The following is a 22,366-nucleotide window of genomic DNA, read 5'->3' on the forward strand; positions in this document are numbered from 1 at the left end:
TGTGAAATAAAATGTATATTTATGCTTGTGCTTATCATATTAATTCATTATGGAATTTAAATAAAGAAAAACATTGAGCCAGGACACGAGGACATTGACAATTAGCCGAGAGCAGAACTACATATTGACGGCGAGTGCGTCAGTCAGGACAGGAATCTTTGCTGCACCAGAGCTGCATTCACGATCCATGGTAATTTAACGTTGCACTGTTGTAAATCTGGTCTCGCATGTGGTTGATCGCCTCTGCGTTGCGTTTTTCTCTGAATGTATGCTGAACGCAGCACAAGTGTTTCCGCTGGCTCTCCGGTGTGGATCCGAACAACCTTGGAAGTGCAAACGAGTGCACACAGTCAATTTATGAATTAGTCCAATCCATAATCGTGTTTTAAAGAGCAAACTTGATGGTTTAGTCAAACTAAAACAAGAACCGAAGTCGGTGAAACATCCATCCTTCCCGTTCTGGTACAACATGGTCAGAGTGAGTAGTGACAGATTATGCTAACTGTGTTCACTGTCACATTAACTGTTTGGTCTACGTAACATAAGGTATATGTTAGCTATATGTTTAAATGTTGAAATGGTTTAAAAATGTGGGTTAACATGACAGTAACTGACGGTTGGTATTATTATTATTATTATTATTATTATTATTATTATTATTATTATTATTATTATTATTCAGTAATTGTGTAACTGCAATGTGTGAAGCTCAGACCAGCTAAGGTTTTGTACTTCTTTATATGTGAATAGATTTACAGTGATCAGCTATTCAGCACGCACAGGTAATTTATCACCAGTGGGGAAATTGGTTTGTACAATCAAAAGCAAAGAGACACAAGTCAGACACCCAATACATGACTAACACAAATTTACACATATTCCAGGAGATAATAGTGAAGCTGAACCGTCTGCTAAGCCATTAAGTCAAAAAGTTGAACAATAAATACATTTGATCAGTTACCAAGAGTCCAATCAGAAGTGATGCAAGTGTGATCAGGGCCAATAAAATAAGCAGATCATCGACAGGCAGAGCACTTTAAACCAAATAATGATGTAAGGACTGGACATGATCATCACAACCAGTGATGTAACTTGAGTGTACTGACACCACTTTCCTACGTGATGTGTTCCTGCAGTGATTCGTCCATATCACCTCTGAAATGTCTCCGCCGAACATCATGCGTCTCCCCTCAGCGAGGCTGCTGAGCTCCGTCCTCCAGCGCCAGCAGCTGCTCCTCTCCCCCGTCACTCCTCTCACTGTGCCCACAAGAGCTGTGATTCAGGGCGAATACAGACGACCCGGCAAGCCCAAAGAAGTCAAGTTCCCATGGCAGAGGATTAATTTCGACCTCTCCAAGGGGCTGGAGGGGATAAAGAAGCATTTCAATCTGCTGACAAAGGAGATTTCTGACCCCTTGATTGGCCCAGGGGGCAAACCGATCGTTGAGCACATGCTGGAGCAGAACCGAGTGATATGGGAGTTCAGAGGCCAAGAGTGCCTGAAGCAGTGGACGCTGTCCTCAGACCATGAGATAGGAGGACAAAGCGAGGTTTACCTGAAGCTTGGCAAAAACAATAACACCTGTTTCCTGTACGGGACTCTGAACTGTGCTCCTCCGCGGGACGGAGAAACACGCTACAGTGGTTACTGCACCATGCGCTCACAGCAGCCGCTGGTTAGTGCTCCGCTTTACTTTTCTTCCTGAGGTTTGTGGAATCTCCCACCAGCCGCTTTTGCATGTAACCAAAACCCAGAACTGCTATTGGCTGTCAGTCCTAACACACCAGCTGAATTTACAGAGTACACCCTCTTCCTCCTCTGTGCTTTAAGTTTGTACTGGACTGAAAACCGGCCCACACCTGAGGTCCAGAAAGGTCTCAGCTGATCTTCAGTTAGATGATCGCTGCAGCTGCCCTCAAAGTTAACACCCAAACCTTTTCTCTCTCCTAGGCTGCATTTGATAGAAAAACACACCACGACTGGTCTGGTTTCAACACCCTGCACTTGCGCGTGCGTGGCGATGGCCGCCCGTGGATGATCACCCTTGCAACCGAAACGTACTTCTCTCACCAGAAAGATGACGTGTACTGTTATTTCCTGTACACCAGGGGAGGACCCTACTGGCAAGATGTCAAGGCGAGTGAAAAATAATCAAAAACAAAAGGTCTTACACGATTCTTATGACAATTTGTTGCACTTTTAGGAAAAGCTGCGTGATATTTGAAGGATTTCTGAAAACAGTCGTTGTAATACTCGAGTGTTTCTCATTTACAGATACCTTTCTCCAAGTTCTTCCTGACACATCGCGGGAGGATTCAGGACGATCAGCATCCTGTCTGGCTGGACAAGGTGAGAGCAAAGGAACAGTTGCACTGACATGCACTGAATACATAAATAAATTATTCTTTTTAACCTCTAACTGTGGCATACAAATACGTTTTAACTTCCCATGCCCTGTTTATGTTTACTCCTTGTTGTATTTGTAGGTAAACACCATTGGATTTACCTTGGGGGATAAAGCTGAAGGTCCCTTCCAGCTGGAGATCGACTTCATTGGCATCTGCAAAGATTACGCACACACTGAGGATTTCGCCTACGAGGTGTACAAGAGGAATCCTGAAGTCTGAAAGGCAGATTGAAGACTGTTTTTGAATAATAGCTCCGTATACTGAAACTTCCCCTTTCCTCTGTCACTTCCACCCCATCAGTTAATCTTGGTAATGCTTCCTTATAATTTATGTCTGGATTCTTGTACTTGTGATTCGTCACTGACTGTGAGCCATTTCTTACCTGGAGAACTTGGCTAAACACCTTGAAGGAGTTGTGTTTCTAGTCATAAAACAAGCAAATGTGGTCAATTTATTCATGTAGTCGTGGAGTTAATTTTAAGTCGTCATCCATAGAATCCCAGTTTCGCTCCAAACACTGAAACGCTGTAATGCAGCACACAGACTCTTGACTTCCTTCTATCATTTGATTTTAATATGAACAGCTTCTGTAGATTTTCAGGTAATAGTCCATTTCTAGCTTTATGTGACTAATATATTTAAATGAACTGAATCTTTATATTTCACCATGTGACTTGATAAACTGTTGGTTTGTTCTCTTACATTCATACAAAGCTTTAGTCTTAGTATCACATGGTGCATCTCTGTGCTGTAAATTATGGAGGAATAAGCAAACAATGCAGAATGACGTGAGGCGAAATCTAAAATGTAAAACTCTTTCTCTAAATTTTTCTTTATATGCATCTATATTAGGTTTCCAAGTACGTTTGTGGTCCATTATGACCCCCCAAAATTCATCTATAGCTATTTTTTTCTTACAGAAACCCATAAATGCAGTTTTATTGCAATTCAAGGATAATTTATTGCTTGTGACATCTTTGACTTTACAATTACAGGAGTTTTGCTGCTCTTTAACAACAAAAATCAAATCCTCTTACTCTACTCATGTGATGCATCAACCAACCAGATTTTGATTAACAAACATATTTTTCATGTGAACTGTCAGTTTTTGTGGGACGTGTTTCAACATCAAATCATAATTGGGCACAAACATTCGAACACAGGGTTTTGGAAAGCTGCAGCAACAATTTTAATTTAAAAATGGAGAACGCAGACAAGGAAAATCTTGTACATAAATGTCTTTTTAACAGTCTTTCTCAAAAAAGAGAGCAAAAATATAACAAGGACATAAAATTTTTAAGAACAAAAGCACCAGCTTGAAATGCAGCAAAAAGGGGATGTGGATTCTCTACGCATGACAGTAAATGCATCATTCAGAGCTATGAAGTGTTTATTCTAGTGTATGAGTCAAATCTAAAAACACTGCACGGTCAGTTAGATAGCAGAAAATGTGAGCTTCTCTACTTTCCCCAAAAGGAGAGAAAAGAACGGGTCAGCTGCAGACGGCCAAATATTTACAACAAGCGGCTGTACAAACGTCTACAAACAAGAGGCGCATGTTTACATCATGACAAGGCCTCTTCTTGCTCCGAGCAAACTCTCCTTCTTCTGCTTCCTGTCCTCCATGTGTTTTGCCCTCCTATGGCCCCTAAAATAAGAGAGAGAGACACACACACACACACACACACACACACACACACACCCATAAGAGACTGATGCTGAATGAATGATTATCCTGCAGCATGTGCTTCCATGTTAGACATACCTTGTCTGGACCTGGTGCTGTTTGTAATTCTTCTGATGCGAGCCGACGGCGGTCAGCGGCTTCTTTTCTGCCGTGTTTTCTTTGGTCTCTCCAAACGGCTTCAGTTTACCTATAAAACAATAAACCATCACAGATTCGTCCGTCTACTGCTGCTGGATTTCGGCGAAGCAGAGGAATTAAAAAGCGGCTCTGTACCTGTGTGAGGCTTGTAGGAGAGGGGACGAGACAGACTCGCCTTCAGATCAAAGGTTGACTTCTTTTGCGTTCCGGGGGTTGCTGACATACTCGTGTTGCCGGTGAAGATGAACGGTCCTTTGGAAATTCAGGGGAAAACAATACAAACATCACTCACTCTGTTCACATCTTTAGGCAAATTCAGATATCAGTCTGCGGATCAGAAAGGCAAAAGGTACCCAGAGCTTTTGTGACAAAGAGAGATGGGGTCTTGACACTGTTGGGCTTTGCTCCATCAGCGATCTGTTTTTGTGGGGTGCTCGAGGTCACGCAGGGCGACATGCGCGCTGGCGTCTTCACCGTGGACCTCTTGAACTCGTTGTCATGCGTGGCTTCTGAGAACCTGCACACGCACATTCGATTATGAAAGCGTCTCACTGAATACTGCATAGACACGGCCAATGAGAAGCATTCAAGCAGCTTTGGAAGTTTTCATGTTTTATGGTTTGGCAATGTTGAATCAAAGGGGATTGAATGCGACTTTTGGGCAACAGACAAAGATTCTTTAATATCAAAGTGAATGTCGGTGTTTGTTATTAATGCCAAATTGAATATGGATCTCCAGAGTGATCTGAATAAGCGTGTTTTTCTGTTGACCAGGAAGCAATGTGTCCAATAAGAGCTGCTGAGAGGTTCAAAACGTTAGCGGTGATGGCTGGTTATTTGTTAAAGCTCCTGGAGGAGTGAGCAGTATCTGGCTACTGAAATGAATTGCTGCCTCAGTGGAAGAAAGAGCGACTCACCGAACGTTGATCCTGCGAGTGGAGAGGACAGACGGTCTGAACGGAACGACTTCCTTCCCTGCAGGTTTGTTCGGAGGAGCTTTGCTGGCCGACAGCAAAGTGTGTCTGCGCTTGTCCTCCGCCGCTCTCTTATCCACCGGGACGGGGCTGAACATGGAAGCACGACTTGCCTTCTGCAGAATGCACACATACAGGAGTTCAGACGCTGCAGCTGCGGCGTCTGTACAGTTATGGATGCTCAGCCAGCGGTGATGCTTACCACTTGAGGTTTGCTGTCAGCTTGCTGCAGTTTAGTTTTGTCTGAAAGATTCTAGAAAATAAAATGGGATGTAAATTTACAAATCCAAAGTAAACATCAAGTTCACTTACAGAAACAACATTTAAAAAAAAGTCAGACAGATGAGACGTTTTCGAGCACCTTCAGTTCTTTAACTGAACTCCTGTAAGTCTCCATCTGCTTGGTCTTCCGCTGGATGTACGAGTCAATCGACTCCATCTTGTTAAAATGTGCCTCGTGGAGCTTTTTGAAGTCTACAAAAGAGAAAGTTATTTTGAGAGTTTTTAGGGGAAAATCACGTCCTTACTGCTCTGAATGGAGATTGAGAGGAAAAAGAAAGAAAGAACTTACTGGGAGTGACGGGCTTCAACGCCTTGTTCTTGAGATTGAGCCCTTGGTAACGAGGGATTTTACCAGCTTTGGCCACTTTCAGGGCTTTTTCTGGACACACACATTTAAAATATATGTAAAATAAAGGATTAGTATATAATAATAGCTTGGTGTTAAAGTCAAGAATCTCTGACGAAAGACAACAGCAACACACTGAGCTCGAGAAAGAACAGGCTCTTCAAAGCAGGATGCATTAACCACAACTGCAACTAACGATTATTTTCATTATGGATGAATCTGCCAGTTACTTTCATGATTAAACGTTTCGTCAATAAAATGCAAGCTCATCTCAATCTCCCTGAACCCATCGTGAAGCCTTCAAATGACTTCTTTTGTCCAAATCCTTTCGATCGACTGATCCTTGCACCTCTAAAACTAACAGCTGTGACTTTTCCTCCTTCACCAAACGACCCCACTGACCTGCATCTCCAGCCGCAGGTGCTTCATCCTTAACGTCAGGCTGCTGTCCACCGCCAGCGGCCTCGGCTCCACTTTGATGAGAGGACACTTTTCTCTTCTTGGCACCACGGGATGCATCGCCCTTAAAGGAAGAACAGTCATTTAAGTCTTAAATCCATATTTGAATCAGTGGAGCAGTGGCGGATACACGTGCACAAAAACATGCAAACTTTGCAAGATGATCTTTTCCCATACAAAGGGAGTTTATTACATGCTATTCAGTTGTAGTTCTGTGAGTGCATTTGTGTGGAGCATGTCGTGATGTGTCACACCTCTGCAGCACTTGGAGGTAACTTGGCGTCACACGCAGTCACTGATTCAGGATCAGACATCTTTCTCTTGGCACCGTTTCGTTTTCCTCGACGTGTGTTGACAAACACAGCGGGGCTGGAAACTGCTTCCTGACAAGAAGCCTCTGTATTTCCCTCAGTATTGTCTTGGGTCGCATTGTCGTCATCTTGGACTGCAGTGACATCCCTCTCTTGTCCCTGGAGGGCATCAAGACAACACATCGGTTTGAACACACCAGGTCTGAACAGACACATACATGACTGAAGACTGATCAGCTCATTGATCAGGATTACCTGCCCGTCCTCCTCCTTGTTCGTTTCTTGATGATAATGCTGCTTGATGGCTTTCAGGAGTTTGTCGGCCTGTTGTTGAACAAAAAATGTTAGGTAGTTTTTACAATATGTCGTTACAGTACCTTCCAGTAACTGTTAGCCTCATCCAACAGCCGTTCACAGCAAAGAACAAGCATCGCAACGTTCATTTAAAAATGCCGATTCCATTACCTTCATATTTGCTTTAAGGCCGAGCTCCTTGGCGATGCTTCGCAACTCTGCATATTTCATGGAGTCCAAATCCATGTTTTTGTAAAAGTTTAGTCCGTTTCGTGAGGAGAAATCAGCAAACACACGTTTAGACTCTCTCGCTCTGTGAGCCGTGTAGGCGCCTGGCCGTTACAACGTCTCCGATTCAAAACACAGCAGCAGGGCCATTTGATTGGCTCCTGTGTACGACCGGATGTGCCTTGCAGCCAATCAGAACGAAGGAGCATTTCCAGCGTTCTGCCCATTGTTAATGTATCGAGCTGTTTTTCCTCCACTGGTTAATGTTTTGGCTTGAATTTCGATTATTAAGATGAGCAAAAATTAATAATTTCAGCATAAACTTATTCAGCACTCACTAGCATTAGCCTGAATACTTGAAACGAAGGTCCTTTGGCATTATATCGGCGTTTGTCCCATTACGCCAGATGGTGGCAGTGTTACACCGAGCAAACCGACGTTACAGCGCGCAGAGGTACAGTAGAAGAAGAAACACCTCGCTTCAAATTCACAAGCGGGGAAATAACGTTAGCAAGCGAGACTCAGTAAAACATTACTGACATGGAATTTAACGGGAGCCTCTTAATGCAATATATGGCCGATGTAAAGATGGTGATAGAGACAGAACACCAGCAGCGGATGACTCTCCACTGCCAGCAGTGCAACACGGTTTTGGGGGACTCCATCGGCATATGTGGGGAAATCAAGTGCATGGAAGCCATCATGTGTCTCAGTAAGTTCACTTCATCTGTCATCGATTACTGTGGACGCGTTAAAAAACATACGAGTTGTTTGCGTAGTTTAGATATTAAAAAAATCAGCTCATGTCTGTAAATTTACTTGTGTGTATGTGGTGTAACTTAGTGAGTGGACTAGGAGTGGGCAGGTCGAGATTATGGTGGCCCTGAGGGGCCAAAAAAGCAAATAGAAACAACACAGAAAAGTGACGCTTTTCACTAAAAATCTTGTTTTTTCTGCATCTTGAAACCACGTCTTCTGGTCTTTCTCAGTGGATAGAGGTTAATGGAGGTAGCTCAGTTGGCTGGTGTTTTTTGCTAAAGTTCTTATTATTTTGTTTTATTATGTTAACCCTATTGCATTTTTAACTACTTGTGAAATGTTATTTTGTAAGTTGTCTTCTGGTATATTCTTTAATTTGTCTTTTCAGGGCTACTGTACCCTCCCCACATTAGTGATAATAGCATTTAATCCCAGTTTCATATTAATCGATACCTGCTGCCTGTCTTCAGGAGTAACCGATGATGTGGTCGTCAGTGATGCAAAGGAGTCAAGACATAAAGGGGAAATGGCCAGTTGGTGAGTGAGGAAAAAATGGTTTTGCAACATAAAAGCATCGTTACAATTGACAACTTCTTGGAACTTGTGGGAAAAGTCCTTGGACTTGAGCCCTTGAGCAAGGCACACAGTCACTGTTTGCATGCATCAGTCTGCCGTTTGCATAAGTCACACATGAACCCTCTCTGCTCCCCCATCAGCTCCAGGTTGCTTACTGCTTTTTGATGTCTGCGTCCTGCTTGTTTTCACTGCTGTCGTTTCCTTTCAGCATCTACAGTCCTCTAAAATGCCGTGGCTGCAAAGCTGCTGTGGGGAAAGTCATTCACTCGGCCCCGCCGCGTTTGGCCCCGGCTCGCTCCATCTTTCTCCTCAACAAAGCAAACATCAGTTGGTAAGCTCTGCAGCTTCTGTGAGCACACAAAGCATATTGACTTCTTGTGTACAGGCTTACTGCTGTCTGGGGAGGCTAAAATAAACAAGTGCCTTATAAGCGTTGTCCAGTTTGTGACTGGCTTTTTCTAAAGCTTATCTTTGCGATCAAACAGCCGATTTTATAACCATTTTCAGAAGTTGCATAGCTGAGCCGTCCCTCTTTCTTTCTACAGATTTTGTTAGTGTGAAGAGGTTTTCAGTCACTTGATCCTTCAGATCTCACCTTTCATATTTTTCTGTGCAGTTACATCCTCAACAGCGGCTCGATGGTGAAAGCATCCACGCTTACATTTGACCTGAAGCCCGTCAGAGAAAGCATTAAAGAGGTGAGACAACGAAATCTAACAGTTTATTCTGACGGCGAGGATGAATACCTGTATGTACGACTGCAGTGCTTCACTTCCTTCTTCACTGTGGTCTCATAACCTGAGTACTGCCGGTGTGTATGATAAGCACGTACTTGTTCTATAACAGGGTAATTTACCTGCCACGATCTGGCCCCTTTTATGGAACTAATTAAATAATTGTAAATGATGAGTCCTTCAAAAGACTAATTTGGTCCCCCGAGGAGTACGAGCTGTTGAAGCAGGTAATTAAGTGTGAAAGTTCTGCCTGAGTCTGACACCAGAGCAACATTTCAGGCTGTAACCCATCAGCCTCGGCTGTAATGAAAAAGACCTTTGCTCGAGTGGAAAAACAGCATTCCTGCAAAGCCAGTTCCCTTTGAATTGTACCTGCAGATGTTTTCCTACATGTTCAAAAGTTCAAGCCTGACAAAGGACGACTGTGGCAGGGAAATGCTGCTGATGAAGAATGATGCATGCTTTGGGCAGGGAAATCAAACAGCTTTTACTGAAAGCACAAATGTGTCTCTTTCCTTGGCAGGTGAGACAGCAGTTTGACGTGCTGCTGGATCAGATGTCGCACATTAAGAGCAGACTGGCCAACAGGGGTGGAACAAATCAATAGTGTGCACAAGCAGTCAAGACTGTGCCTGGTCCCGGGGTTAGGGAGCACGTGTTCTCCAATCCCTCTGCTGGACCAGTTCGCATTGTAAATTATTGTAAGTTAGTTATCTGTATATAAACTGGATATTAGATTCTGGGACACTCTTGTAAAGATGTGATGAGACAATAGTTCATCTGTTTTGAACCCACACTTTTGGTCTGACTCAATGACTGTTCTGTTTGTGTTTGGAGGGATGATTTCAAAGACTGTTCTACATTGTGAAATGGCTTCTATTTTTCAGGAAATGTCATTTTCACACCAGCAGGTTTCTGTAAAAGCACTCAGAATTAGTCAAATAAAAGAAATAAATTTTAATGATTGAATAATTGTTTCATTTTTCAGTCAGAAATCTCAAACATTTGCTGGTCCCAGCTTCTGAAATGTAAAGAAGAGTCTACTGACTATTGGTTAGGAATGTGAAGTGTCACTTTGGGTTCTGGGGAATTTTTCACAATTTGACTAAATAATGAGTTGTTCACAATAAATTGTCAAAACAATTGTCCAATTAACCGATAATGAAAACACTTGTTAGCTGCAGACCTATCAGTGCTGAAAAACAAGCATACCAGCCTCACATGGGAAGCTACAGACTTTCGCTCCACTGCACCCAAACTGTAAGGAAACATCAACACGCAGCCATCCAATTGGCACCATGCTGCATTTTATTGCTGAATTTCTGATACAGATTCTTTTTCTCTTTTTTTTTTTTTTCAGTTCATACAAAACCAGACAAGAGGCTCACACATAATAAGCATGCCCATTTCCTCCCTCTGGAGTGCATAGTTTCTACACAGTCCACCTCCTCAGTGGAAAAGTTGATCAACAAAGTAATGTCATTAATCATCTTACCTAAGCTTTAGTTACTTATTTTTTCATGGGAACAAAGGTTGAATGGTGTTTTCCAGCTGCACTGTGGCTGTACTGCCAGGGTGGCGTTTGGCACAACAGAGAGTGAGAGCAGAAACACTGAAAACTCTAAACTCCTCTCCGTTACTTCTTATTTTTTGGTGCACTTCAGTCAGTAAAAACCACAGCTGATGATCAAAGCTGCTTCAGCATGCTTGCTGTTGTGTCAAACAACCTTCCCCAAGTTGTCACCTTGCCGCAGAACATCTGATAGGAACGTTTCATTAGCCTAATTACACTCATTCACATTACAAAGTTGGATTATTGCATGCAATACAAATCATTCATTATTCTGCTAAATCATGCATATTTTTTAAACCCATATATTCATGACGCCTACTTGCTTATAAATTGTGATTATAAATCCCCACAGAGAGCATTACAGGGTTTTTAGAACACAGTATTCAAGACAGGATGGTGATGATGACGGTGCAAGTCAGTACATAGAGAGAAAGTGCTTTTCAGACAAGTGTCGAGTTCCTTCAGTAAGTCCTTTGCAGCCACAGAGTTACTGAAAGTCTACATCTCTACAGGAAGGGTGGGTTTTGATGCAAAAATGCTACAAGAACTGATATTTAAAGCATTTCTCATGTACCGATTGGTTTACATTATTGTTTTGGTGTTCAAGGAGTACAAGGCAGGGAAGTTAGTCTGTGAAAAATATACGTATTTAGTGTATCTGTCAGTGTAATAACACAATGCTACAGCTGTCCTCACGTGTACGTTGTTCTGCAGGAAGAATCCCAAACCTCCATAAGCGATACTGTATTCTAAAGCCAAATATTATACGACTCCCGAAACAAAAGTGACTAACAGATAGCTACCGTAGGCATAAAAGGGAGGGAGGGAAAATCCTTTCCACATGACCTTTTAACACTTACACCCTGGCACTAAACTCATGCATTATTGTAGGTTATTGCTTCTAAAACTCTAATCAAATACAATTTTATGGATTAAAATATATCGCTCTGAATCCCCAAAACTATGAGGTATTATGTACAATACGATGTCACGGTGAGATCTGAATTCTAGGACTAAAACACTACGTCGGATCCCGAGCAAGTCTATCCAAATCTAAGACTGCAGTACTACTCTTAATATTTTCTATCATTGTCACATCTGAGACGCCTTTTTTTGGGAGCTTTTTGGCTGTTGCATAATAAATACTTCTGATGCTTGAGAGTGCATGAATACAATTTAGGTCATCTCTTTTTTTTTTTTTTCATGAGCGATCCAAAGAACACGCAGCAGTTCTGCTAGAAAGCGCTTACTTATATCGAGCACGTACGCCTGAATGAAACGACTGGAATCAGTACTGCATACCCTGATTGTGTCACACTTTCACTGTATTTCAATCATGCAACTTATTCTACACCCGAGAAAAGGAACACAAAGGAGATCTTGCATTAGTCTACGATTTTAGGGCTAAATGTGGCGTATTTATGTACGTCAATTTGCCGTCCTTTCAATTCACCCAAATGGTTTCTTGCGCTCCAGCTTAGCCTAGAAGTTGATTTCACTATTCTTCATGAAGCAAGCATCACTACTGGTCATGCACGGCTACTATAATGTTGGCACCACAGTCCCGCTAAATAAGCTAATGCACATGAGTCTATACATATCTTAATGGAAGACATTGGTGATTTTGTTGCTTTCAAACAACTTGTCACTTGTTTATACAATATACAGTTTGGTCAACAACATGACAGTTAAGATCAAATATTGCACAAATCCCGGTAAATGTGATTTTTTTTTTCATATAAATCATGTGAAAAGGAACCAAAATGAATGAATGAGACCAGGGTTTCCTTCAGATTAGGACAAATCCACCATAAGCTTCAATTAGAGGAATAAAAGCTGCTCTTTCAGCACTCAGCTTACTGGACATATTCAAGCAGCAGGTAGAGACAAAGCATGATTTTTTAGATTATTTTGTCTGGAATCAAACACTTTGATTCTGTCTCTACCTGCAGCATGTAAAGGACGCCTGTTAGCGCATTGAAAGGACAGAATGAGAACAGATCTGAGGGGGAAAGACTGAGTAAAACTAAGTAAAGGAGGAGACTGACAAAGACCAAATGAAGAGAAGACCGAAGGAGGAAGAGCGAGCTAGACTTTCAAAATAAAAGACTAACTTTAAATACTGTAAGTTGCCGAATCTTAGGAATTCAAGGATTAAGTCAGAGGGGGAATGCTGCCAAATCTGTCTCCACCTGCAATTTGTGAATAAACCTGCAGACTCGATAAAGGAGATCGCAAGAAACCCAAAGTGCCAAAATTAAAGCATGGACTTAAAACATTACTACCTTCCTTTAGAGCAGATGCATAGGGGACCACAGTGTGAATGGGAAAAAAATGCTCTAAAACTGAAGCCAGATTCATCCAGGAATCATGTACGATATGAAACTGCTGTGGCGCTTGACAACCATTCAGCTCCTTGTACTGATCGCGCTCCCTTTCACTCCTGCTGGACTTGTTACGGCGATGAGGTAGTGCAAAAACAAAACACAACAAAAAACACCCTATGCGTCTAATTTAATCACAGGCCTTGATCTTTGCTACAGTATCTTGTGTCTTTACTGTCTTCCCAGGAAACGGGAGCAGTTTGTTCATTATCAACCTGCTTTGATCTAATCAGAGCGTGTGGGGACTTTTTTTTTTGACTTATTCAGGAAGCGTCAGTGACTACGTTTACATGCAGCTTGATAACAGTCTAACCCAAATCTGACTGAAAATGACCAAATGATGGGAGACTTCCAGACACCTCAGCCTTTCAGATCAAGACGGAAGCGATCTGATCCAGTATCAGTGTCTGGCCCCGATGCTGACGTCACTGATCCAGCTACCGATCCAGATTCCAAAGTCTGCTTATAGTTCACTTACTTGATTGAATTTATTTGATAGTGTAGATGTTTATTTCTCTACACAGAAACAAATTTTCAATTTACCATCGCACTCTTGAAATTTTCTGGATATTTTTGAACTTTTGACTGTATAGAAATCTACTCAGTAGGAGTGGATGATGCATTGCTGTGCACTTGAGTTTTCCAAAATCATTAAAGGAGCTGCCAAAGCAATTTGCACTCCTACACCTGTTTGTGTGTGATGCTTCCTTAGCCTACAGTGGATATAAATTGCTTTGGAATACATTACATTTTAATGCATTTTTGTCTATTTTTTGCTCTTTTCTTAAGAGGTGCTGTGTGGTTTACTACCACCAACAGCAATAATAATGATATTCAAGAGCTCTGGTAGCAGGATCTGCAGAAATGCAAATTCAGGTATTGGAATCAGAACTGAAATAAATGGATTGGTGCATCTCTTCTTTCAGACAACTGAGAGACAGCAAAGCCAGCTTTTGGCTACATGTAGACGTGGTCAGATTGTGCGTAGTGGAAGTCACGTTAGCCCGCCATCTTAGCAGATGTCCTGACGGATAATTGTGCTGCAGAAACAGGCCAGGACAGTGGGGGATTCTGTGGAGGGGAGAGGGCCAGTGTCCCAGCAACAGCAGGAAGGAGGACACCCGTGTCCCAAAAGCCCAAAAGAGGTCATCTTCACAGTGACTCTTCGTTCTTTACCTCCACACGTCTGGGTGGACGTGGAAGTGATCTGTCGTCGGCGCTGGGGCTGGTTTGAAGGGGGATCTCCCTCCAGTCTGTGCTTCAGCCGGAAAGTCCATCCTAGAATAAAAATTAAAGCTTTATTTCTGTATTATTATCCAGTTTCCCAGAGCTGAGCAGCTGATAGACAAGACCATATCTATGATCTCATCTATACATCTGCTTATGGTGACAGCTTAGGGTCTATAAAATGTCAGAAAATAGTGAAAATGCATGTTAAAATTCCCTAAAGCCCCATGTGACATCTTTAAATGTCTTGTTTGATTAAAAAGAAAACAATTAGAAATACAGAAAACAGCAAATATCCACAGTAAAGAAGCTGAGAGTAGATGTTTGGTATTTAAGCTTGAAAAATTACTTTAACTTATCATTTATCAAAAAATGCGAAACCTGTTAAAATAAATGGAGTGTGGTGATATTGACTGATGACAGGCCAAGTAGACGGCCAGCTCAGGATGAGAGTTGTCTTAGGTTATAGATATCACCGGAATAGCGTTATGTATATTTAATGTAAGAGTGAATTTTCCCTTTTAAGTCCATTGCCAATTCCCAAAATGAGGAAGCCGTGTAGGGATATGTATTAAAGCTGGTCCACAGGTCTGGCATGAGTGAAAAGCACTGACCTTGGTGTGAGCGATGGTCCGAAACGATGCAGAGGTATTTCCGCTGTGGTTCGAGCCGCAGCGCTCATAATGGTAAACAAAAGCCAGGGGGGATTTCTTCCTCTACGGTGACACATTTAGGTCTCTCACGCTGGACGCATGGCGGCTTTATTCGAGGCAGAGTGGCCGCACCGTGTGAGGACACATTCCGAGAAGAATAAACCGAAAAGCTCCGGGCCCGCTTTCCTCCCTCCTTCCACTCCGGAGAGGAGAGGGTCCCCTCGTCCCCTTCTCCGCACACTCTCCGCTCTACGCCATTTTCGCTCTGTTACTACGAGCCAACGGAAGAGTGCGACGATTGTGTCGGAGAGCTGTCAATCAAAATGAAAGCCCGCCCCGGACGTACCGCTTCTTCTTTCGTGACCCTTAATCAATCAACTTTGTGGTGCGTTCACTGCCCTTAAGTGTACTGAAGACTGACTGGAAAAACCATAACCCGTCCATTAATGAAGTTATTTTAAGTGTAGCGCAGGTTTATGTATCAACACAAAATGTACTTCACTATTAAAAGCACTTATTCTGAAGAACAGCTCCTGTAAGAGTAAAATATTGATTAAAATATAACGCTAAACTTTAGCTAGAGGCCTGCCAGTGATATGCTAACTTGGGTGGTCTAGCTGACTGCTAGAGGCAATTAGACTGAGTATTAATAACCAATAACCTATTTCCACTATTAATAATTAAAAATGGAAATGACTTTGTAACCCTATTCTAGTTCAGCCACATTCTACAGACTCATGGTTTTTAATGCAGCTAAAAGTACCACAGTATCAACATGTTAGTTTTGGCTTCTGTTTGCATTTATTGCATGTTTCCATGTCTTTATTGTGCAAGCTGAATTTCTTTCATCTCAAAAATGAAGCGGGCAACTAAGAAAAAACAGACCCAGCTACAATCAGTGACACAAAGCAAGCATGGCACTTATTTTATTCAAATCAAATTCATGAATCACTTTGATAATAACTCGACCAACGTCACATACCGTGAAACATATCTGACTGATAATCACATAACGATTGATGAACTCGTCAAGCTGTGTTTCCTGCACTCCGCTGCTGGAGGGTGTCCATGTAATGATTTAACAAACTCACATTAAAGATTAAAGGGTCAGACATTTGCACACCAGTTCATGTACACAGGCCTGTACAGTAAATATACTTTGAATGCATCTGATTCTCCTCAGCATCTAGAATTAGTCAATGGGGGCAGAAATTGAAAGACAAATGTCATGTGGTGCATAAATGATCAAGCACATGTTTTTCTGAGCCACAAGAGACCAATCATATAAATAGAAGCATAGCACATCATCATGAGTTTACCTGTTTTAAGTCTAGAAACTAACTGGTCCGCAGCCCAATTTCCACCACAGGGCCTGACACTGCGAGACGGGGTTTTATTAGGATTCAATCAGGCGGAAAAACTTTTGGAAAGTAGGCCACAGGGGCAGCTAAAGCCTCATGATACCATTTTGTAAAAGCATTATAGTTAATGCCAGAACAGGCATTAACTCGTAATACGCACACACTAATCAGTAAGATAGCAGCACTTTTTTTGTGAAATCCTCATTCTTACCACCACAATCTTTAGTTTATTCACACAATGAATCAGCAGTGGCTCCAACAGGCCCTGGGTGGTTTCAGGCTTTGAAACAGTGTCAAACTTGCTTTGGTTTGAAGTCCAACAACTGAAACAGATGATTACAATCTATTGGCAGTAGCTTGGTTAACCCATATGAACAAAACAAAACAAAACAAAACAAAAAGCCATAGGTTCCTGTTTACTGTTCAGATAATAACTTACAAAGGGGAACCAAAGTCATGGCACTTCAGTGAGTAAAACACAAAAATCTGTGGAGCCAGTCCTGCTTTGCTTCAAGGGACAAACTTGCCTGTCTGGCTGCTCTGACTTGCTCTGCCTCAAGCCAAAGAAAAAGGAGTCATAAAATCCTGTTAGCATTAAAAACACTGTCTGTCTTCAAGTGGAACCACACACCTTTCAAGTTTCACTTCGAACCATTGCATATGTATAAGGACAAACACACAGCATGTGCTAAATATCCATGGAACAGCATGAGTAAACTTAGGATGAACTTACTCACTGCAATAGCAAGAAGCCTTAACGTACCGTGCTATAACATGATTTTTCATGAGGAAGGAGAACAGCAATGTGACCTTCTAAAAGTTTTCCAATAAATAATGTTCCACACAGTGAAGTGACATTGCATAAAACAACCCAAGGCACGCAACTTTTCCCTTTGTTTACAGAGCAGCGCAAAGGCAGAAACTCAAGATCTATGACATCGTCGACCTAACGCTCAGCCTGACGCCGTGAACTCGTAGTGTGGGCCACAGCAGCCTGCTGACAAGCTGGATGAGGTTGTGTTCTGACACTGACTGCTGTGTTGAAGCTCTACTCAAATTTTAATTTAAAAAAAAGAAAAAAACAAAAACAGAAGAAGAATAAGAATCAGTTTAGTGTAGGAACCGGATGCTCATTTTCTGCTCCACGTCCACCTTCTCCAGCACCTGAGGAGACAAAGCAGAACGCGTTCAGATACGAAGAATCGCTGTTTCTGTAACATGGAACGACAGCTGAAGTCATCAGATCAGTTTCAATATCTTAGTTGATTTGAAACAGTTTAACTTGTCGGCTGTTGTTCACAGAAATGAAGAAACTGTGTGCTCAAAGTAATGAAAACCAGAGCTTTACGCACATGCAAAGCCATCCTGTACTGAGTAAAATGCGTCCTTGGAATATTTTTTTTCCTTGTCTGTGGCCACTACTGGGCTCAAGTTTATGTCCCACTGGGGCCTCCGACGCTAAAAATGTACAGTATGCCCTCGTGGTCATAGTAGATGGTCAGAGCTTTTCATTAAAAGCATCATTCAAAAAGTTTAGTAGAAGCACTTCAAGCAAATAATACAGCAGCATAAATAAGTACACAGGAGGTGACAGATGCCCAAAAACTTGCCTTGATGAATTCATTGAAGGAAATGGAGTTATCTCCATTTGTGTCCGCTTCCTGTATGGTCCTATCAGCAATGCTGCCAAGCTGTTCGTCTGAAATGTTTACACCAACCATCATCCGTAAGACCTGTGACAGAACCAACAAAAAATCCCTTCGTGGTTAATGAACACCAGTGAAAAGCGCTTCCCGGCAGAGATTAATAGTCAGGTTTGTCCAGACAATACAACAACGTTAAAGCTGAAGCTTTAAGCGCTACACAAGATAATTTGTAGTTATTACAGCGAGTAAACAGCAGCCATGCTGCAGTGAAGACGCATTTACTGATGAACGACTCTTAGGTTGAGTTGCACGTTCAGAGTGTTAAAGGCATCACGAGGCTGGCTATGTGCAAGTGTTTTGCACAAAACAAGAGATTTGTCTGAGTCATTTAACCTCGAGCTTTAAGTAATTACAGGTCACACAATGTCACCAAAACCGAGATGGCTTCACTGAGGGACAACAAATAACACAGAGGGAAGCCAAAATACAGGACATTAGAGCGTCTGGGAAAATCAGCCTGTAGTTAAGGTGAGATATCTCCTCATCATCGACACAAGGTCAAAGCCTTCTCATCGACATGGAAATCCCTCACGCTGTTCAGCATTTTGACGGATGCTGCACAAAAGCGTTCTTCCTTTGCTAACCGTGTGACATGACTGAAAAGCAAATACTTTCAGAGGTAGAAATAATGGACTTCCATGAAAAATCGAATTATTCACCCTCTGGCTGATTGACTATCATGTGAACCAGTTGTCTCCACAAACTGTACCGTGACTCACCGTCTTATTGACAAACCGATCCACTCACCTGCAGCAGCTCATCCCGGGAGATTTTGTCATCTCTGTCCAAGTCATACAGACGGAAAGCAACTGGGAAAATGAAACGTACATGTCAGTGACTTCATGAAAGCCTGCGAATGGTCATGACCCGTGTGAACGAGCTGTACACTCACAGAGCAGCTTGTTCGTCCTGCTGTTGAGCGGCTCGCTGGCAGAGTTCTTGTTCTTCTCATTGTCCTCAATTGGTCTGAAGTGAGCCAAAGTCCGCATGAAGCCCCTGAAGTTTACCTGGTCCTCTCTGAAAAGCAGAGGCGGAGAATAATATCACCACACAGCACAAATGATTTACTCAAACTTTCTGGGTAACAGACACAAAAGAAACCATCACCGACTCTTTGCGGCGGCTCAGATTACCTTTATACTCATCAGCTGCCAGAGCAACACAATGAAAACTCACAAGTCGTAACCCAACACCATTTTACAGAGTAAAACGCTCTCCAACTTTATTCCCATGTTGTCCTGAAGCAAGCAAACCAAGAGCAGAGCAAAAAGGAACACATCGAAAACCATTAAACGCCACGGCTAAAATTAAGACGCCTACACATCTGACTTTTTGGGATTTTAATGATACATCTGAAAACATCTGGTTTTCAACTTTCAGACTGATAAAACGGCCGAGCAGCTGCCAAACGCACAGACAGAACCGGCGGTGGTCAAAAACCCCGGGTGACTTTGGCAGAGAAGACTGAGCCTCTCGAGTCGGCAGTCAAGCGGCCACAAGCCCGACGGCCTCGCTCGGCTTTGTGGTGGTTGTGACTCAAACCTATAATGCGTACTCCTGTGGAAAAAAATCAACAACAACAAGCTTTCCAAAGACAGCAGACAAATAACAGGGGCAGCTCACCCCTCAGGAAAGAACGCATTGATGATTCTGTCTCCCAGCGGGTTGATGGCCAACTCCGGGATCCTCTGGAAGTCTTCTCGACTGCAGATAGGAGATGTGATCAAAATTAATGTGTTAACAAATGAAACCAGAAGAGATGTTAGTTTAGATCCTTACAACAATTCACCACAGATCTTTAGACTGTGAGCAACTTCAAAAACATATGATAGTACAATGCTGATACGGCTTCATCATTATTTAAAACCAGGTTCTTTGGTGCATCAGTGGGACCTGAAGTTGGTCAGTGGAGGTGTTAAATTCACTGTTGTGACACTAAATGAACGATAAGAAAGTCACCTTGGGAAAAATGAGCTTGCTGTGTGCTGTGACTTAAAGCACTGGAGCAAGAACGAGCAGAACCCAGAGTGTGTGATGTGTAAACACACTGTCTTTCAGAAGATCTGCAGGGAGATCCTGTTTTTTTTAACCCCTGACAGACTGATCTGCAAATGGACTCTTATTGCCAGGCTGTGCCTTAATGATTACTTTTTTCATCATCTATTGCTTGTTCTGCTCAGACGAAGGTTTGAGCAAGAAGTTAATCACAAACCACAGAAATGTCACACTGAGGTTACAACTGAATGCTCAAAATCTGATTGCCTTCAGATAACAAGCGACGTGAAAGATCTGTTATCTGTCACAGTGAAAGCCATGTGAGGATGAGTGGTTTGTGGCTGACAGCGCTGATCTGATGACAATACAATGTCATCACTCAACTGAATACCTATTACTGTCATAGAATGATCAGAAATAAGATCAGCAAAGATCAGCATCAGTTCAATTAAAAAACTTTTTTGCGCCTGCTGTTTTCTAGCAATTCTGTACCTGATGATGGCACACAGAGCCAGTACGAGGCTAAATAACCTGCAGACATCTCAATTTAAAAACAATCTGCAAAGCTGTAAGTGAGGAAATTCATACTTAAAGTCTGTTTTAACTGACTTAAACTAACTTAAGCCACCTGTCATTTCACCTGGCAGTCTGTCTGTATCAAAACGTCAGGTAAAAGAACCAAACTAATGAGCTACAGCTTGCGGTTGGTATTTAATGTGGATGTCTTATTGCTTACCTGAGTGTGCCGTTTTCACCTTTATCCAGACTGGTGAAGCGGCTGTACAGGCGAGTGATCTGACTGTGGGAGACTGAAGGGAAGGTATCAATGACTTTATTACCAGATGACAGAAGATAACAGGTATACCGTGCTCAAGGCAAGATTACTTTTCACCTAAACACTGGAGCTCATTACACCTCCAGAAGTCGCTGATAATAACTGTCATGTTCACAGTTAGTTGGTGTGCACTTTTACCCTGTTACACAGCAGCGATGGAAGTAATATAAGAAATGCTAATTTTAATCGTGTTACATGATTCGGGGATTTTACTAAAATAAAAACCCTAATGCTTCAAATAATTAACTGGCTAGGCGCAGTGAACGGTGGCTAATAGATGTTTAACTACAGTCGGCTGCTAATGTGTGACAGTCTTCATCTTCATCGCAGGAATTAGCCTGAGCTCCACTTACAGCCAGTCTCTTTCTTGATTTCTTCGATTTCCTCTTCTCGGAGTAACGTGGACGCTCTGGACCCCATTGTGAAATTTGTTCAAGGGTGTTGAAAAGCCAGCAGACTTGCTAGTCGTCTTGCGCAACCAAACCAGCTGTGAGGTCTCGATCCGGATCCGTGTTAAAATTAGCAAACAAGCTAACGTTAACGTCGCGAGCTAAAAAGCTGCTCCGCTCGTACTATTCGGTTTTCTGTGAGGCAGCTGGCGAATAACAACGCCGTGACAGCTAGAGTTTAATCCAGGCGGCCGTTTACGGTCCTCCTGGTGATGGAGCTCCGTGGGTAGTAAGCTGTGCTAGTCGAGATATAACGATACTACAGTGGGTCGTGTTTTCATGTTACCAATCCAGGTTTCGGTCAGGTTGTCTTCCTGTTTTAAGAGGAGGGCTGGTACGAAAGGGGCCGCCTCCGGCCGCCTCCCTGCCAGGGCGGTCTCCACGGAGTTGGGTGGCAGAGTATTTGCCTGATTAAAATTCCTCAAATATCCTGATCCTAATAATAATTTGTCTGTTTTTTTTTTCCCCCCCACCAAAAAGTAAAATCAACTTTTTAAAATCGATAATGTAAAAATATATAATCTATGAATGTGAAAGTCATTTTAATAATCAAATTTTCAGTAAATGTATACATGCATACATGCATATACTGTACATAACCACATACTTGTTTACAATTTGCTTGACTTTGCTTGTTGATCATTGTTGCTTTTTATAAATATTTATGTACGCAACTATTTTTTCCACATACTTGTATGTGTAGTTTTATGTCTATCTTTTATATATCTTTGTTCATCTTTGTTGTCTTTGTTTTTAGCTTTTCCATCTATTTCTATTGAAACTATGTGCAAGAACGAGAGCAACGAAAAAATGGAGTCAGATTCCTTACAGAAAACTAATTCTGAGCAGCAAAATGATAAATATTCAGGACAAATAATGAAAAGCCTAATATCAACTTATGAATGTTTATATCTAATTAGAAAACGTCAAATATCAGTTGACAAATACATACTGCAGGTTAAAAAAGGGGGGGGGGGGGGGGGCGC

At 42.2% G+C, this 22,366-nt stretch overlaps 4 protein-coding genes and 1 long non-coding RNA gene across 6 annotated transcripts; 2 read left to right on the forward strand and 3 right to left on the reverse strand.

Annotated features, from left to right (window-relative positions):
- The first annotated feature begins 280 nt into the window (after positions 1-280).
- On the forward strand, positions 281-3,505 carry ndufaf1 (NADH:ubiquinone oxidoreductase complex assembly factor 1). Its single transcript, XM_070980039.1, has 5 exons — positions 281-478; positions 1,137-1,676; positions 1,952-2,137; positions 2,276-2,350; positions 2,488-3,505. Exons 2-5 carry the CDS (start codon positions 1,161-1,163, stop codon positions 2,626-2,628), a joined length of 918 nt encoding a protein of 305 aa, XP_070836140.1. The 5' UTR covers positions 281-478; positions 1,137-1,160; the 3' UTR covers positions 2,629-3,505.
- On the reverse strand, positions 3,353-7,255 carry nusap1 (nucleolar and spindle associated protein 1). The gene is made up of 12 exons (XM_070980038.1): positions 7,072-7,255; positions 6,862-6,930; positions 6,550-6,765; positions 6,239-6,359; positions 5,780-5,869; positions 5,570-5,682; positions 5,411-5,461; positions 5,152-5,324; positions 4,588-4,751; positions 4,370-4,486; positions 4,175-4,283; positions 3,353-4,057 (listed from the first exon to the last, which is right to left on the reverse strand). The coding sequence occupies exons 1-12, from the start codon at positions 7,144-7,146 to the stop codon at positions 3,970-3,972; spliced, it is 1,386 nt and encodes a 461-aa protein (XP_070836139.1). The 5' UTR covers positions 7,147-7,255; the 3' UTR covers positions 3,353-3,969.
- A 378-nt stretch (positions 7,256-7,633) lies between these two features.
- Positions 7,634-9,815, forward strand: oip5 (opa interacting protein 5). The gene is made up of 5 exons (XM_070979967.1): positions 7,634-7,840; positions 8,358-8,424; positions 8,672-8,794; positions 9,080-9,161; positions 9,721-9,815. Exons 1-5 carry the CDS (start codon positions 7,669-7,671, stop codon positions 9,802-9,804), a joined length of 528 nt encoding a protein of 175 aa, XP_070836068.1. The 5' UTR covers positions 7,634-7,668; the 3' UTR covers positions 9,805-9,815.
- Positions 9,816-10,482: 667 nt separating this feature from the next.
- LOC139342763 (uncharacterized) lies at positions 10,483-15,317 on the reverse strand. Its single transcript, XR_011603053.1, has 2 exons — positions 14,996-15,317; positions 10,483-14,432 (listed from the first exon to the last, which is right to left on the reverse strand). It is a non-coding gene; the product is annotated as an uncharacterized lncRNA (long non-coding RNA).
- A 616-nt stretch (positions 15,318-15,933) lies between these two features.
- On the reverse strand, positions 15,934-21,748 carry chp1 (calcineurin-like EF-hand protein 1). 2 transcript variants are annotated; one of them, XM_070979558.1, is made up of 7 exons: positions 21,285-21,748; positions 20,833-20,905; positions 19,725-19,805; positions 18,994-19,118; positions 18,849-18,910; positions 18,006-18,128; positions 15,934-17,559 (listed from the first exon to the last, which is right to left on the reverse strand). In XM_070979558.1, exons 1-7 carry the CDS (start codon positions 21,349-21,351, stop codon positions 17,506-17,508), a joined length of 585 nt encoding a protein of 194 aa, XP_070835659.1. In that variant the 5' UTR covers positions 21,352-21,748; the 3' UTR covers positions 15,934-17,505. The 2 variants fall into 2 exon arrangements, with proteins under 2 accessions (XP_070835659.1, XP_070835658.1); XM_070979557.1 differs by lacking the exon at positions 15,934-17,559 and having other exon boundaries at positions 17,853-18,128.
- Between the last annotated feature and the right edge of the window lie 618 nt (positions 21,749-22,366).

Source organism: Chaetodon trifascialis, chromosome 14, assembly GCF_039877785.1.
Source record: "Chaetodon trifascialis isolate fChaTrf1 chromosome 14, fChaTrf1.hap1, whole genome shotgun sequence".
NCBI classification, from domain to species: Eukaryota; Metazoa; Chordata; class Actinopteri; order Chaetodontiformes; family Chaetodontidae; genus Chaetodon; species Chaetodon trifascialis.